This window comes from Haliotis rufescens, unplaced genomic scaffold (genome assembly GCF_023055435.1).
Source record: "Haliotis rufescens isolate VD_foot unplaced genomic scaffold, xgHalRufe1.0.p SCAF_1, whole genome shotgun sequence".
Lineage (NCBI taxonomy): Eukaryota > Metazoa > Mollusca > Gastropoda > Lepetellida > Haliotidae > Haliotis > Haliotis rufescens.
The window spans coordinates 12,667,097-12,686,067 of NW_025963779.1; the positions used below are offsets into that span (position 1 = coordinate 12,667,097).

Consider the following 18,971-nt stretch of genomic DNA (forward strand, 5'->3'; position numbering starts at 1 on the left):
ACTGTCATCTAACATAAATACCCCATTCAGACACAGTATACTGACTCTGAGCCGACCAGTCCTTCTTTCAGACCCTTAATGCCGGGCAACAGTCAGGGTAACAAGTACCATCTTTTAACGTCTTTTGGTATGACGCTCTACCACTAGACCACGGAGGTCTTCTAAATAACAGCTGATCTAAAGAATACGCCCAAGTATAACATCGACTGATGTTTCACTAGTTTAAAAACAGTTGATACATAGTACATATATTTATTATTAACATGGATGCAAAGGAACACTCGGTTACTAATAGCTGATGCATAACACATATTTATCATCCCAAACTGGCTCCCACGTGAGATATCGCTTGGGTGAGATCATGCGATAGCTACATTGTAGATATCGCTGCAATGAAATTGCATCACAATGATTTGTAGACCATAGTGACATTCCTGGTTACCATGACGTCACAATCAAATGACACCACTAATGGCTCTGCTACTGAAGCTGTTAGCAGTACTTTTTACACTTCAGACACTGTTATTACTTTCTACAAACTGAAAAGGTTGGCAGAATGATGTCGGATGATGAATACAATTTCACCCGCGTGTCTTCTGATATCAATATATCAACACTCGCTGATAAAAGTGGAAAAAACTCCCCGGCAAGCCTCGGAGTTTCTCCACTTTTAGCAACTGTGGAAAATATATATTTGATATCAAAAGACACTTGAGAGAGATTCTCTATATGTACAACATAGGTTGGAAACCGGTTTATGCTCACCCATAAATTGTGTCTCCTTTGTCGGTTTATGTTTCACTCGGTTAATAACAATATATGTATTTATAACTTGGATAATATCACCTATTGATGCTTCACGTGTTTAATAACAAATAATACAAGTATTTATCACATGTAGATGGGAAAACTGGTTGATATTTCACCCGTTTATGTAACAGTTGATACATAATATTACGTTTGTTTATTGTCTGACACCAACTCAGCAATATCCCATCAATATGACGGCGGTGTGTAAATAATCGAGCAGAACAGACAATATAAATTAAAATAATAATTACGATGCACTAATGTAATTATTATAATTAAAAAAACTATAATAAACGTCCATGGAATCTATACTGTAAATTCGCTCGGCCAAACAACTTACGTTGAGTCTGTTATTTCTGCAGCTGACGTCACTTCCGGAAATACATGTAGCAGACGACGCCAATAGCTCGAGCGAGAAGAATGCGATTAAACACCAAATATATGAAATGACAGTAATTTAGATGGATGTAATATACCAAGTAATATTTCGAGCAAAGTGTTTACGTAAGTATTCTAGAAGAAAAAGTTTTGTTTTATTGGATTTAAACCATAAACTAATTTCGGAATGAACTGAGCTACTTTTGAAGACTGAGCACCAGTAGATCGAGAGACTACTTCAGCCGATCACTGGAACCAACCATAGCTGTTAAATATTAAGATGATACATTTAATTACAAGAATAATATACATATATTTTACACAAAATGTATGCAAATAAATAGTAATATCTCAAACAGTTATAAAATTAAAAACGATTTCGGGAACGTGGGCGAAAACTGAAGGACTCGAATGTTTACAACCGAGGTTGACAATTACAAAACATATGATGATAAAAATATAACACCTCTTGTCCGACAAATATGAACTATTTTGGCTAATGTACAAGTTGTTCTTTTGGGTTTAAAATCTCCTGGTCACATAGATGCACATGTGTGTTTTACAGTCAAATGTTCCTGGGTGTATATATGTGTTCACATTATAACTAAATGTCATCTTCAGATACAGCTCGTATCAGAATACACCAGGAGTGTTTTTTCTGCTTTAGATTTGATGAAGACTCAAATGTAAGAGACACTCAGATCGTTGTTGCCCGCTGATTGTATGTCGTCATATCTCGGAGGGCTCATGTGTATTGCCTGTGAATACCCATTTTGTTGAACAGGCCCTGACTGAGAATATTCATCCCTCTCAACAGGCCCTGACTGAGAATATTCATCCCGATCAAAAGGCCCTGCCTGAGAATATTCATCCCGCTCAACAGGCCGTGGCTGAGAATATGTATTTGCTTGATTAGGCCCTGCCCGAGAATAATCATGCCCTTGAACATGTCCTAAATGAGCATATTCATGATCATGAACAGGTCCTGGTTGAGAATACTCATGATCCTGAACTTTGTAGTTTGATCCTTGGTGTTTTGGATGCGCGTTATATTGAGGGAAATGGTCATGCGGTATTGCATTGTACGTTCGATTGTCGTAAGCATATGCATTAGGACTAGTGGACGGTGGATGCATATACGCAGTTGCACGCTGTGGCTGGTACGTCACGGCAGGAGCGGCTTGACCTCCTCCATAGGAACTGTTCGCACCTTTGGACAGAGGCCTTTTGACCACACAGACGATGACGACGATGACGACAGCCAAAAGTATGAGGCCACCAAAGATCCCTCCAACAATTGCTCCAACGTTTGTACCAAGAGCTCCAGAGCCACCTGAAATATATTATACAAAATGTAAATGAGGCTAAACTTACAAAAAATCCCTTTTATCAATATAAATTAGAATACGCCGAACACAAATGCATGTGTTGGTCCAACACATCAGTGGTGTCAGGTATTGAAATAAGTGTTCATGAAAGTTGTTAAACATGGTAAATTACGTACGTATCGCGTGATCAGTTGAGTTTAGGATTAACGGGTGAATAGGGTTAGACATAACTATCGCCTGCAGGAGTAAATATAACTGTGTACAAGATCCTGACCCAAGACAGATGTTTCACCACAGGATTGCTCTGTCTCTACCTTCTCCTGTAGAAAAAAATCTTAAGTCGCAATCCTGCTTATTCTGAGATATTGGAAAATTCACTTGACTCTACATTCAACAATAGCAGGGTTGAAGGGGTTTTAAGGACTACTATTTAATCATACATCGTTTTGTTAAATCACGTAAATCTAGTTGTCCAGACATATTCCTTGTCATACATCCTTTGCAATGAGTTATATAACTTTGTTCTGTTTTTTTCCAAGAGGGTCATCAATCAAAACAACAGACGCATGAGGCATCATGGTATCCTGGCACATGTCATTGCATTGAAACTCCGAGTAATTTGATGTTTGTGAATGTGTTTACTGCGTACCTTCTATGGCTTTGGCATCTCTCCAGTAACTCAGCCTGAAGCCACCACCGGACACATCTTCGTTTGTGTGAAAGACAATGGTCACATATTGTTGAGTTGAATGTTGTGTCTCTGTTCTGTCAACGCTCTGACACCATTTACCCAACTGGACGCTGCTTGCCTCGGACATGCCTGTGCATAGAATTATAGCAAGTCCATAGAACCTAAGACACTGTAACATATTGCACTTTATTTATGGGACATCATTCATGTATGCGCCAATACAAGAAAGTGCCGTTAAATTTAAAAGATACATTTAAATATATCCGTCGGCATACGCGTTGGTGTTTATGGTGTTTTTTTTATAGTTTACATCGCACGTCTTCATGTGTAATTTTGGCATAGCGCAACGACACCCACCGTCATAGGCTGCCAGATAGTCATCCTTACAGCCGTCCGAGTAGACAATACTTGCTAGCAGGATGTTAAACATAACTATATAGTCCGCTTTGCCAGTGTCGATGAGCCATGTGCAGCGAAGATTCCTGAGGAACATAATAACAAGTAATTAACCCGAAAATGTCACAAATGCTGTGAAACTGAAGGTTGGACTTCATTAAATGGACACATACGTCGTCATTGTATGAATAAACAAAGGATGTTTGGTTTTCTCCTTGAAAGTCCTGACAAAACGTGATATTTACATGAGTGTTGCGGTCATGAAAAGTTATACGATGAGTATCTTCCAGAGGTTAACTGAATATAAAAGTCCGTTTTCCACCCCTGCCTAGGAAAAAAAACACAGAAGTATGTGCATGATTCTGTAATGTTTGCTACCTTGACTCGTTTGGATCATTTACAGGCCGCCGTTATACAGCTGTATTGCTGAGTGCGGCGTGAACAGTCATTACTTCAATAAAATTGTACCCACATACACACCTAGAATACTTACGATTCATATTGATTGGGATATGAGGGAGATTGAAGGTAAGCCACAAGTCCTGTAGCCCTGCGATCCTTTGTGGAACATCTTTCTGCGGCCGCTGAAATCAAGGAAGTACTGATACAAGCTCAAGGATGAAACGTACTGGTACCAAAGATGCGCGTTTTTGAGTTTCATGAAACACCGCTCTGAACAGTATTTCAGTTAAATCCCCAAGAAATATATTCAGGACGAAACTGGAATTCGAACCAACGATATTTGTTTCCGGCACAAAATGACCACCCTATACGTTTGTATTTTATCCTCATGCTATGTGTTCATTATTCAACTTCGTGTAAACTATTCATATGTTAAATATACTTTTCCTACAGTGCAATTGCCCATCATACTCAGATCTAAACATGTAGAGAAATAAAAAAAGATGAAAGATATAAGAAAAATTCACAGAATACTTGTACATATGATGTGTCTAGAACTATTTATACGATCATAATGAAGTGCGAAGCACTAACACTCATAATTTGGAAAACGTCAATATCTCCGTAAGTGCAACATGTTTTATTATTAAAAGTATGTCGATTAAGAGAACATATAAGAGGATGACTAATATTGATTGAATGAATTAATAATTTAATAAGTGGTTTTGATTTTCTTCAGAAAAATTCGAAGATTCTGAAATAGGTGTCCCTCTATGATGACTACTGTTACAATACACATGTTTCATGATTCACTGACTGCTAATAACTACCTATCACCCCTATATAAGTTTGGGGGAAAGACAAAACGGATTTCTTATAATGTATTTATTCATTTATTTACAAACTCACGCAGCACTTGAAAATAAATGAATGTAGTTCTTTATGGTAAAAGGCCACATTGTGCATAGTACTATTCAGTGGGAAAGTGTTGTTTATGACTTTTGAATTTGAGAATATTCTAAGGTATATATTTTGGTGGGAAGAGATATTTCTCAAAAGGTAAAATTTTCTTTAAATTGTTGGTAGTATCAGACCACTACACTTTCCGTGATAGAGCTGTGTCAGTTTTTCAGATATTGACCGTTTATTACTTCTTCCACCTTTGAAACCAGCAACAGTGCAGAACATATTAACGGGTTATTAAACAATTCGAATTCGGTAAGACAACAATCATTTAGTATGTTTTTCACCAAAAAACATGGGTCCATTGAGATGTTAAGCTGGTATGAAATGTTTAGGACATCCTTATTTGTTGCGAGTTTATGCCAAAATGTGATAATGCGTTTATTCTTTTATAGCAAATATACCAGCTGCAATTTTAAGAAATTGTAAATGTACTCCTTCAAGGTTTGCATTTTCAAATCCTCAATTTCCGAACCATATATAAAAGTCGAGGCAGTCACTCTACCAAAATTAATGCCGATAACATGCAATCAAGATACAAGTTAATATTTCCTGTTTTCTCTAATAAAACAAACATCGCCTTTGTTTCATTTCTCACTGACATTTGTTTTGTCATTGTAAATACCCGAACTGGTTTCTCGGTAAGGTATTCCCTATGATTGTTGTGAAAATAGGCATATGAGATATTGATATTGTCTCAGCGTGTTCAAGATATTATTAATGTTATAAAAATACTTTAAAAGATCTATAACAGTACTTTACTTCGTCAATATCACCCTTATCTGCAATAAGAAACATGCGAGCATCTCATGGCCTTCCATCATCTTTATTTAAACATACGTTTTAATATCAAGATTATCAATTAGAGTCAAAATGAATATACCTCTCTTTTAAAATAACACAATCACAATTTCAGAGGAATAATATTTACATTTTGTACATTCTTCATATATATTACTTGTACTGTTACATACTTCATTTCTTCTCCCAATTCTTGATATGACGTTACAATAATGTATATTGCGTTGCATGGATCATCGTACCTCGTAGTGTTATTAAAAATACATTCAAGTTCATATTTTCACATCTCCCAATATTTCGGAAATATTCAAAACCATGTAATAAACTTACATGAGCTGTATTCTATATTGAAGCCATATCCTACAGGGGACGCTCCTGTCACCAGCTTGACCATCATCTGACCACCAGTTCCAACGAAAGTTGCAACTGACCTGTATCCACACAATAAAGCGATACGGGTACTTGCTTCAGAGTTACCTGCATGCAAAAGAAAAAAATAATAACTGATACGACAAGGTTTGGATGTAGAAGAATCATATGTGACGGGAAGGTGATGGCAGTCATTCTTCTCAAGGTTGATGCTAATACATATACACCAAATCAAAAGTTACTTAAGTCAGGAAGGGGTCAAAGAAGTAATATTGAACGATAAAAAATAAAAATGATTATGTTGATGATCATAAGACTTCACCGATTAACCAATCTTCCGTCTGTGTGTACAACTAAGCACTTGTCAAGAAAGACCAAGATGTAACCAATTAGGTTTCAATAGCAACATTTTACCCCATTTTACTGGTGCGCATATCTCATGGGGGATAACATGGAAACACAATTAGTTGAGGGGACAAAGTATATTATCATGCTATATTACCATCATATATTGCTACATGATCCGCGCCACACGTGCCGTTGTTCCGCATCCCGATATCATAACTTAACAGTTTAAGTTTGATGTAGGTATCGTTTGATTCTCTTGTAAATACCCATTCACATGAAGTGTTTCTGCAACAAAGAAATAAGACTTATTTTGATCATGAAAAGGTGAGTCTATATTCCCGAGGCCAGGGAGTTAACTGTGGAAGTCTAGTTTCCACGTGGCTTGATCGTACCGCTAACAGTGGCTATTAAGAGTTATGTCCCTTCTATGTACCTCGGATTCCACCTCTCATATCACTTGCATTTGATTCATGCAAACTGGCGGCTCCCAGTCAAGATGATCTGATCGATAATCAAGATCTATATTGTAAATAAACGTGTCTCACCTCGGGAAATGCATCAAATCACTTGAGTTCCTTGATTAAAAAAATATCTGTCGACGCTCAGTTGACTGTACACTTTCTAAATCCTTCAATCGACCGATATCTGCACGGTATTTGCAACGTTTTTATTAACCGGATGTCGATTTCGTCGATTATACTATGCATGGACTCTTTGGTCAACCAAAAATATAACTCCATAACTCTACCCTAGTTCGGAAAGGGTGGAAACTGGACTTTTACAGTCAGATAACTCCCTTGCCCCGGGAAAATGGGGTGTTTCGTCAAAACCATATATTGAATTGAGTTAGTGTAATTCTACGTGTAGGACTTGGTCTTCAGCGTAGAGTCGAGCGTGAACTACTAGTCAACACAGCCGCCCGAGAAATATGTTTTTATTGTTTGTATTGTAACGCTGCAGTTTGCATTTTTCCAAGAAGACGACAGTAATCTGTAGATAATCAAATCTGGACCTGATAAACCAGTGATTGGTATTATAAGCAAATTCCAACGTCATCGAGGTATAGTGACACGCAATCAACCCAGTTTGACCTTTCGATCTGATTTATCGCCTGGTATGACAAGTTTTGGTTGCTTGGTAACAGTTCTTCCCCTGAATTCCAACGAGGATATAGTTAATACAACTGTTGGCTCTCGAAGTTCACAACAGTTATAAACCTTGCTTTAAGGTATAATTACTAAACCGAGAATATGTCCATATATACTCAACAACAACAGTTCCTGTGACACCAATATTATAGTGTATTTTTCAACCAAGTAAAGTTTGGCTTTCAATATTGTAGTACATGAATGGAATCAAGTCACAAAAACGCCACTGCCATAGAAAAGAATGCATTCCATTCAAAAGTTGACTTTTATGCAAGCCCCATACATTTCACTATCCAAGAATGGGTATAAAACATGTGCGTTAACGGGATTCCATATGCATTGTTAAGCATCGTGCTGACAACAACCACTCAGAAAAACAACAAAATTACGCAATTATTCAACATTACTAAATGCCACGCCTGTCCGAAAATGAGCGTCTGCGAGCCAATGGTATGCTTGAAGCAGGATCGAGTCAACGTGATGTTGCAAGACAATTTAACGTCCACAGAAACACCATTTGGTGGTAATGGCAGCGTTGGCAACAGACGAATGCAGTCAAAGATCATCCTCGGAGTTGAAGGGCACGCGTAACCAATAATCAACAAGACAACTCGATTCGAAGAACACACCTACGAAATCGATTCCAACCAGCAACATCCCTGGCCTTCGACGAATATCTTCACAAACCGTACGTCGTCGCCTCAGATGTGCAGGGATTGTCGCCAGATCTAGAAGACCCGCCAGACGTCCCATTTTGACAGGAAACCACCGTCAAGCACGTCTACAGTGGTGCAGACAGCATCTACTCTGGACGGCCATGCAGTGGGGACAAGTTCTATTCACTGACGAGTCTCGTTTTCACCTCAGCCACAGAGATGGACGGATTCGAGTGTACCGACGTCGAGGTGAACGTTACGTCAATCATTGTGTCATGGAAGAAGATCGGTTCTGGGGCGGCAGCGTTATGGTATGGGGTGGGATTACAGCAAGACAGTGGACCTGTTTGATTGTGGTAGAGGGAAACCTCAATGAACAGCGCTACCGCGACGAGATCATCGGCCCCGTTGTTCTACCGTTTTTGCGTCGTCATGGCCCAGGCATTACCTTTCAACATGGCAACGCCCGGCCTCATAATGCTCGACTTGTTCGGGATTTTCTTCAACAAAACAACGTGAATGTCATCCTCTGGCCGGCTCGCTCCCCTGGTCTCTCACCAATCGAGCACATGTGGGATGAGATGCATGCTCCGGCACATATGGACAGATATCCCACAGGACTCATTCCATGAGACTCATTCCATTCCATGAGACGAAGATTTGTTGCTTGCATCGCAACCAAAGGTGGACAAACGCGCTATTGATTTGTAAATGGACATTTTGGCATGTTCATGGTTTTTTTATGAAATCACGCTTTTTCTGAAGTAAGCATGGCAAATTAAACCATTGGAAAACTTTCAGGAGTCTTTTATCTGTTGCAAACCGAAATAGTTTAAGATTTGGTAAAAAACATAACTTTGCATTAAATCTTATTCAATGTCACAGGAACTTTTGTTGTTCAGTATATATGATTCGTTACCAACATACACAACGTTGAAGAACTCAAGCCACAGTGTCATCTTGCCGCCCTCCCACTTATTTGCCAAATTGTACCTCAAGTCTGTGCAAACACTTACGGGCGAATCCTTTGTCGGAGGTAAGAATTCGTCAACGACGCCGCCAGAGAGCCACCACATGGAAGGGGATCTGAAAAATTGAACCTTATTGAAGAAAATAATTTTAGTGCCCCCAAAGCTACACGAGACGACGCTTTGAAACTGTTGGCGTACACATGAAGTGCTATTACAGATAGTGCACTGACTGAATTTTGCCTCAAACCCCCATTCTACCCCCAAGACGCACGCAAGCACGCGCACAGAGACGGATTCAAATCCACCATCATTGGTTTTAGGTATACCTGAGGGATTCGTACCAGCAAAGCGATTACCGAAAACTGGACTACCTTTGTGCCCAATTTTATATCTAGCACCACCGACCTATATGTTACTAAATGACGTTTTATTGTATCAACTGTTGGTAATGAAAATATATGATACTGAAGAATCAACAAAAACATTATACATCGGTTTGCTGTATTGTTTATAATTTCAATTTACCGGACAACAATAAGGTCAACAAATTTGTTATCAAATGTTCAAATACACCATTCAAGAACCAAGGAAATGCCACTTCTTGTTGTACCTGTAGTTTCGTAAAACAAGAACCTAAATCCTTTCCCGTTGTAGCCTGAATCAGTTTTCATGACAATAGTAAGAAGGTTCCCGGTCGACTGAAGAGTATCAGAGCTTGTCCCACACAACTTGCTCAAAAAGTTAGTTGGTTCCGCGGCCCCTGAAAAACATATGTTGGATATTTACATCCTTATATATTTTCATGAATGACACGTGAAACATTGTCTTAAATCTTTGCGAGAGGCTGGGAAACGTGTGCCCTCAATGCAGTTGGATGGTTGGTTGGTTTTTAACGCCGCACTCAGCAATATTCCAGCTATATGACGGCGGTCTGTAAAATATTCGAGTCTGGACCAGACAATCCAGTGATTGACATCATGAGCATCGATCCACGCAATTGGGATCGATGAAATGCATCAACCAAGTCAGCGAGCCTGACTACCCGATCCCGTTAGTCGCCTTTTACGACAAGCATAGTCGCCTTTTACGGCAAGTATGGGTTGCTGAAGACGTATTCTACCCCGGATCTTCACGGGTCCCCCCAATGCAGCCTAATTACAGAAAGTATATTTAGATTACTATGGTCACACGGACGCACCATCGTACACGGTCAGATAATCTCCACCACAGTTAGCACCAATGCCGCCCACAAGGGAGAAGTTGCCAGCAAGTCTGATCTCGGTCGTATTCGAAGCCGCCCAAATGATCCACTTGCAGATCAAGTTACTGAAAGTATTATCAAATATGTATAAAACGCCAAAGCCAGAGAAACATATGCTAAAACATATTCCATTGGGCGAAAAGGCAAAATAGTAATGAAACATAACATAACATGAATGTGAAGACACCAAGTGTTCGTGATATAACGACCTAGAACTGGGGATAATTAACGAGGAATTATCTATCCCGAGTGGATTAGCTTTTAGGAAGTCGTTTCGAGCCTTGTCGCTATGACGTCATCTTCAACTATTCTCAATATTGCGCCGAAATGAAGTCATGCTGCTAATGGAATCTTCGCAAACTATAAAGTTAACACCTCCGATCCTTCAATCTAGCCAATCAACATCAAAAGCAAACCTATAATGCTCAGTCAGAATTACAGAAATGATTTCACCTGTATCAGTTCCCTCAAGACCCGTGAAGATTCCGGGGTAGAAGAGGTCTTCAGCAACCCATGTTTGCCGTAAAAGGCGACTATGCTTATCGTAAAAGGCGACTAACGGGATCGGGTGGTCAGGCTCGCTGACTTGGTTTATGCATGTCATCGATCCCAATTGCGTGGGACCCGTGAAGATTCCAGGGTAGAATAGGTCTTCAGCAACCCATGCTTGCCGTAAAAGGCGACGATGCTTGTCGTAAAAGGCGACTAACGGGATCGGGTGGTCAGGCTCGCTGACTTGGTTATGCATGTCATCGATCCCAACTGCGTGGGACCCGTGAAGATTCCAGGGTAGAATAGGTCTTCAGCAACCCATGCTTGCCGTAAAAGGCCACTATGCTTGTCGTAAAAGGCGACTAACGGGATCGGGTGGTCAGACTCGCTGACTTGGTTGATGCATGTCATCGATCCCAATTGCGTGGATCGATGCTCATGATATTAATCACTGGTTTGTCTGGTCCAGACTCGATTAGTTACAGACCGCCGTCATATAGCTGTAATATTGCTGAGTGCGGCGTTAAACAACAAACCATACCATACCATACCATTTGCGTGGATCGATGCTCATGATATTAATCACTGGTTTGTCTGGTCCAGACTCTATTAGTTACAGACCGCCGTCATATAGCTGGAATATTGCTGAGTGCGGCGTTAAACAACAAACCAACAATAGTTTCCTCAGTGCTAATAAATGATCCTCATCAGTATTAAATACATATGTTTGTTAGAAGAGTATATGTTGTATCCTTTTTGACACATGCATATCTATGTCACCTAATTGTGATCAAAAATGTTTTTGACTTAAAAAATACAGGTTTTAAGAATGCTTTGTTTTATTTTAGGGGGCAGAACTAAAGTCAATTCTTTATTTTCGATTAATATCTGTCTTACCTGTCGTAGTTCTGTGGGTAGTTTGGTGAGGTGATTGCGGTCCCCTGTGATGAAGCCAGGTATATTCCGCCACACGTATATGGATACATATCTGGTATAATGAAGTTAATGTCATTTAATACCAATCGCGTACATAATACAAATATTGATGCCACAAACAAATGTGCAATTAAACCTGCATAAACAAATATAAAGATGGTTCGCAAAATAGAGTTAGTGATGCCGTCACGATTTTCCTTCGGGGTAAAGGCTGATCGAACGAATCACATGTTGTTGTAAGTTTATAAACTCACCAATATATGTGTTTCAAATTCCTAATTCAAAATATGTAACATAATGTGTTACAGGTTTCTATCGGCACGAGTCGATATTATACATACACTGAAATTTGTATATGTGATAAACATACCATTGAAGTTCCCGTGCTCATACGTTAGAACAAAGCCAATTCTCGCATGGTCTGCAGAATTGGATGTTTTATACGCCATGGTCATGTAGTTGCTGCTGCTGACGAAGACTGGCAAGTCCAAGGCACACCAGCCGTATTGCCTTGTGTTCATAGACTTTAACTGTAAACTGGCTGAAGATGGGCCTGTAAAATGATATTATACTGACTGAGCGAGTTTGGCTTTTCGCCGAATTGGACAGTATTCCAGTTATATCACATCATGTCAGCTTAATGTGGGAGAAAAGCCTGACGTGATTCAGGCCTGAGACGTTGGCAAGTTTAGTAGAACCTACGACGCAGGTATGGTGCATACAAACCTGGAAACGTAATCAGGATGAATCTGGTTTTCAAACGATCATGTGTTCTGGGGGTTAAAGAGTTCACTCGTCACGCCAAAGTCATGGGTTCTATTTCAAATGAGTACAATGTGTGATGCCGATTTCCAATTACCCCTCCCAGATACGAAGGAATACTGCCAAAAGTGGTGCAAACTCACTCACTCAATGATTAGTATACACGTTATCAGACATGTCATAACTCCTTGAGTAAGGCTCAGAGGCAATCTTGATATTTTCAGTACAATTTGCCTTATTATGCTTGTATTATGTTTATAATGCTTGGGATATGTATGGAAAGGGTTTTGTCGCTTTTATATTATCATCATCATCATCATCATCATCATTATTATAAAAATAATATGACACCTGTTTTGTGAATCATCATCATCATCATCATCATCATTATTATAAAAATAGTATGACACCTGTTTTGTGAAGCCTGGTTTGTCTCACCGTCATAAAGCCTGACCCTTTGGCTGAGACAGGCTCCGTTCGCTGTGTTGTAACGAAGATACGATTCCTTTACACGCAATCTTATTTGTTGTCGAGGATCGGCAGTTAAGATGTAGGTGTAGGTGATGCCTCTTCAAAATTCAAGGGAATGGATTAATATAACACTTACTGTAAGATTTACATGAAATGTATGAAATCCTGCATATATCTTTTAATTCGTTAGAATGGATATATTTACGATATTTGCTTAGTGAAAGAATAATTATAATGCACATACCGAGGGTATCGCTTTTCAAATCCAGGAGAAGACAGGTAGAGTGGAGTGCTTCGTGTGGGCAATGTCATTGTCTGTACGCTGCTTGCAGTTTCTGTTTTTGTGGAAGATGACAGTGTGTTATTTGGAGAAAAGGGTCACATCTTTCCGGTTTGCGTGGACACTTCTTCCTAGCGGCTATTTCTAGTTAATTGCAACATCTTTGGCGATATTTGACTGAGAGTTCAAAAACGAGTAGTAAGGAATTCACTTTAGCAAGTGTATCATTTGTATCATTCAGACAAAAATCATATCTTATATGGTATCATCGTATGAAACCTCATGATGTTTCGTTTCACCCCAAATGATCAGACCCGTAACAAGGTGAAAATTATTGCATTCACTTTCAAATAGATACATTTATACAATTTAAAACCATGATGTATGATAAAATTATCATATGGTTTCACTTGTTTAACGCCGCACTCAGCAACATTCCAGCCATATTACGGCCGTCTGTAAATAATCGAGTCTGGACCAGACAATCCAGTGATTGATATTATGAGCATCGATCCACGCAATTGGGATACGATGGCATGCTTCAACAACGTCAGCGTGCCTGACAACCCGATCAGAGCACGGTCGCGGCCGTGTGGATGTTTGTTTTGTTTTGAACAAATGACTCACGATCCCGATCGATGACTTTATCTTCGCAGTAGTGTACAGTTTATCGATTGTATCGAGCTTGCATGCTCGCAGGAGAAACCTACCTCTGACTGCGGAGTACTTCAGGGAAAAACCATGTCCATTGTTGGAGTTATCTATACTGTAGGTCACTGTGATGTCGTTCCTCTGACTGTTCACAACCTCTCCAGCACTTTTCCCACACCATAACTCATCCAGAGTCGACGTACCTAAGCACAGCGAACAACAGGGTCTTGAAGACAGATAATCGCTTCAGCATAAACTTTGTACATTGAGAACACGCCTTCGAAAATAACGGTGGTGCCAGGACTATTTTTCGAACGTTTTTGACTTGTTGCCAAGCTTGCTTTGAATGGATTTTAATCAATAGGACATAATTTCAGAACGCTGATGGATTGATAACACTTTTGTCATACTAAAATATTAAATACAATGGAGTATGTTGGTTCTTCACTGCATTACTGGGCAAGTTGTATGGAAGTGCGTGCATGATAATTAAAACAGAAAGATTCGTATTTAAGTTTTCAGGGTTACTATGCAGAGTGTTAATGTCAATGGCTATGCTTTGAGGAGATGTTCTTACACCAGTAACACATGTACAGAGGATATTACATGCACACAGACCTAATAGTTCCTTTTCTATTTGTTTATCATATCGTTACCTACCGTCTGATATTGCCAAGCTGTCATATCGGCAGACTCTGGCGCGTTCAATATCCAGGTCATTCAGGGTCACTCTGATATGATAACCGCTTTGTGCCCTTATAGTGTAGGAACAGGTTTGTGACCTGTATCGAAGAAAGGAGACTTTGGTAATACATGTCCTAGAGACAGGTGAGATGAACTACAGTGGGATATTTATATGTTTTCGTATCACTATTATTCCGTGCATACGTTGTATTAAGCTTGTCATTATACAGTCATTGTATGGAACCCAACTTACAATCAAAGTTTAAAACGTCAAATAAAAGGTATTTACTGTGAACTCTGTACGGTGCCTTTCACATTGAAATCATCTGGTAACTCATTTAACGTATCATAATTACAAACGAATTATGACTGAAGACCTGCTTAAGATTATTTGGTTTGGAAACAAAGCCAACCCAGATATCATAATCAGTGTTTCATCACATCTACAAACTAAGGAATTTTAAACTATACTTGCCATATCTCCATCAAAATAATGGGGTACTACGACAGTCAATGGACTGAAACACATTATTGATTCGCGTTAAGGAAGACAAAAAAACGGAAACTTACATGAGTGAAATGTGTGGATATCCAGGGGATGTAAGAACCTGTTCTGTTCCAGTTGCAGTCAATGTCTGATTACAGGAGGCAGAAGATGTGTTGCCTGAAATGTCGATTACTGAGTATGAACCATATACGTATGTATACTACATTTATCACAAACAAAACGGGTAAAACATAAATTGCTCCTATGGTATGACACGGGCTTTGCTTTGGCTGGGGCTTAAATTGAACGGAATTTCCCTTTGAACAATTGGTCAATTCTCAAGAGAAGGGGCACAGGTGACCCACTCATCTAATGCGCCGGATTTCCCTGTGCATTTTCGCTTACAATCGACTTGATTGTTTCCAGGTTCGTCAGTACCATGTCCTTTCTCGAAGGTTTCACCGCAGTGGTTACGGTCTAAGATCTGGATCAATTCGGGTTTTCCTCCCATATTTAGCTGCCCTTCAAGATCCAGATTAGAATAGTTCTACAGCAACCCGTGCGCGTCGAAAGAGGCGTCTAACGGGATCGGGTGGTCAGGCTCGCTGACTTCGTTGATGCATGTCATCGTATCCCAATTGTGTGGATCGATGCTCATGATATCGATCACTGATCTGGTCCAGACTTGATAATTTACAGATAGCCTTGATATTACTGAGTGCGGCGTTAAACAACAAATAAATCCCATATTTTAAGCTGACAGGCTGTGATATTACTGAAACTTAAAAGGAGCGTTAAGTCAAACTCACTCACTCACTCTGATCACGAGGATGGCCAAGAAGGTAAGGTTTTGTACTTTTTAAAACTAGATGAACCTTTTTGAACGAGTTGTAATAGTGGACAACAGTTTATTGTTCTCACGTTACACATATATGACAATACTTTCAGGGTAACTTAATTTTATCTGTTCGGGAAATTCAGGATGAACTCTTGAACAACATGACAAAGGACAAACATTTAATACCATCTTACCCTTAGTGAGGAATATAACTTTATTTACAGCCACTGTTTGTTTTCTTCATATCTGGAGAAAACCTACCTTGTACCTGACGATATCGTATATAAAATCCTTGGCCTTCGTTGGCACTGTCTGAAGTGAATGTGATTAGCAAAGTGTTACCCATGCTAACAAATCTTTGCGTCGGGGTACTTGAACCGCATATCACCTCGTTTGGCGAGGACGAATCTGTGTAAAATCAATTAAACATTGAAACATGAAAGTATAGAGAGTTAGTTTCAGAACACACTAACAGTTGTCATTAAAATGTTGTCCTGAACAAATTTACAAACTCCTTGATTAGTTATAAAGGAGGAAATGATATGTACGTCACTCAATTGATATAATCTCTTAATGGCATGTTGTGAAAACAACGTACCACGTTGATCCCAATAATAACACAAATGTGAAACTTGTTGTTGGAATATGGTTGTAAATGTATGGCTTGGAAAATGTAAATATAACCTACGAAGGTAATCCACTTCAAGTTTGTCATCGTTACAGGCGGGAGGTGTGCCGGATATTCCTACATGCATGACCTCGACCTCTATCGTTCTTCGTGGGTCATTACTTGATATTGTCCATCTACACGCAAGGTTGCTGAGAAGAGCAGATTGATACATTCCACATTTCACTCCATGTCAACAAGGGCAATGGGAGTAGTTAATTTTCTATGGATCACAACTTTTGCATTTTTCAAGAAGAAATATTATATGTCAACAAGGGCAATGGGAGTAGTTAATTTTCTATGGATCACAATTTTTGCATTTTTCAAGAAGAAATATTATTTTGAAAAATTAATGTTTGTCATCAAATAAATATTTGTTGATCTATAAAATGCCAGGGTAGGACAATGTATATTTAGTTTTAACATCACTACATGGTTTATAGATCATGTGACTACGTTGAAGTAGAGAGATTCCATTTTGACTGACACGCCTTACCTGTAATAACGACTGGGATAGCCTGGTGATACAAGGTAGGAATCAACATCAGTCGCGATCAGCTTATCATTTCGACAGTCTGAATCTAAAACATGAGGAACACTCGACCTAAAATACTGGATAACACTCACACTCACAAACATATATGGCATTATTTGAAAAAAGCTTTTTCCCACTTTAATACAAATACATATTTACCTTCGCAGAGCACCATGTCACATTTGTTTGAACATCTTGCCATTATTTGTTCCACATTACCTCCTTCAAATGTTCTCAATTGAAGTCATACTCTACACAGGGGTCACAAACCATGTTCATCGAAGCCTCAGACCTGCTAACATGCTCCAGCTGTTTGCTTCAACTTTCAAATAAAGAATACTAAACGAGCTCCCGTGTAATAGCACAACTATTCACGAGTTTCATAAAATTGGTTTTACACTGGAGCGAGTTTAGTATTTTATTTATTACTTGCCATTTATAACGTTTTTAGAATTATACTGTTGAGTATGAATAGGCTGACACCTACACCATCCACGGCATAGTCCAATTGAGTTTAACAGAATAATACTTCAAACACGTCAAAAGTTGAAACGTATGAATTTAATACCATACAACGGTCCACCTTTAGAATTCACAAACTTATCGTAGGGCTAAGACTATCGCAACTTAGACTAACGACAGCCGTTGCGCTACAATACGATCGCCTTGTGGAACGGGCCTTGCACCTCAAAGTTTACAATAACGCCACAATTCCCGATGGCGTTATTTGTGGAATTTTGTTGCAAGATCCATCGGCGAAACAATGCCATGTTACGTCAGCCTAGCAACAAGGTTGCTGGGGTCATCGAGTGTGCATAAGCTCCTCTCAATGATCTATCAACTCCACACGCAATGTCGTTGAATTAGCCAAGGGATGATGAGAGCTTTCAATATTTGTTCGTGAAACGTGTTCCGAGAGTACATAAGCACGCGTTTTGCTATTACACAATGTGTACTACAGCTGTATGTTTATTACACGGTTGATCTCTTCACGGGCAAGTAATAAATTATTATTATTATTACATATGCTTATTATATAATACTGGTATAGGACGTTTGATTACAAAACACAATCAAAATCATAAATGACATTATTTGGATTATGAGGGGTTTACATATTATACATATGAATACATATTCACCTTCTTTGAGTGGAAGGTTTTCATTGAACATCATACCCATTGTCCAATTAATTTTCTAAGTTGAAGATTATACATGTTCCTCAGTAGGTAATGATCACACAGTATGAAGCATAAAGAGATTATAAAAAAACTGGTTTTCAAAAACTGAAAAGATTAAATGCACTTACTTAAAATGCTCTTGTATTTGATCATAAAACCTTTGGTTTCCTTGACACTGTTCGAGTTGAACGTTATCTGAAGGTTAGGTCCACTGCTCTGATATGACGGTGTCATTTGCCCACAGATAGTCCCCACAACATGTGCTGCAAGAACTAGAGAAACGACATCAACAGCTATGATGAAACTCTTTGTGGAAACGTTGACAATATAAGTTATAATATCGGGATCAAATCAAATTCAAATCGTCCATATCATCATACTTATTATTGTACTACATAATACTGTTACTTTGAAAATAGTCCGATTACCTGTTACGGCATGTCCTATGTAACTACGTGTAACCAT

At 39.1% G+C, this 18,971-nt stretch overlaps 1 protein-coding gene across 1 annotated transcript in view; it reads right to left on the reverse strand.

Annotated features, from left to right (window-relative positions):
- Window positions 1-207: 207 nt before the first annotated feature.
- Window positions 208-18,971, reverse strand: part of LOC124148082 (cubilin-like) — a 33,628-nt gene continuing 14,864 nt past the window's right edge. Inside the window, exons 7-26 of the mRNA XM_046519023.2 lie at window positions 18,635-18,778; window positions 17,287-17,371; window positions 16,812-16,942; window positions 16,385-16,531; window positions 15,369-15,462; window positions 14,775-14,896; window positions 14,174-14,317; window positions 13,428-13,518; window positions 13,151-13,281; window positions 12,321-12,503; window positions 11,912-12,002; window positions 10,460-10,587; window positions 9,872-10,021; window positions 9,307-9,376; window positions 6,641-6,771; window positions 6,100-6,246; window positions 4,097-4,187; window positions 3,565-3,689; window positions 3,166-3,336; window positions 208-2,521 (exon numbers count right to left, since the gene is read on the reverse strand). Coding sequence (XP_046374979.2) covers window positions 1,869-2,521; window positions 3,166-3,336; window positions 3,565-3,689; window positions 4,097-4,187; window positions 6,100-6,246; window positions 6,641-6,771; window positions 9,307-9,376; window positions 9,872-10,021; window positions 10,460-10,587; window positions 11,912-12,002; window positions 12,321-12,503; window positions 13,151-13,281; window positions 13,428-13,518; window positions 14,174-14,317; window positions 14,775-14,896; window positions 15,369-15,462; window positions 16,385-16,531; window positions 16,812-16,942; window positions 17,287-17,371; window positions 18,635-18,778 — 3,029 coding nt within the window. The 3' untranslated portion in view covers window positions 208-1,868. The remainder of the gene's footprint in view (window positions 2,522-3,165; window positions 3,337-3,564; window positions 3,690-4,096; window positions 4,188-6,099; window positions 6,247-6,640; window positions 6,772-9,306; window positions 9,377-9,871; window positions 10,022-10,459; window positions 10,588-11,911; window positions 12,003-12,320; window positions 12,504-13,150; window positions 13,282-13,427; window positions 13,519-14,173; window positions 14,318-14,774; window positions 14,897-15,368; window positions 15,463-16,384; window positions 16,532-16,811; window positions 16,943-17,286; window positions 17,372-18,634; window positions 18,779-18,971) is intronic.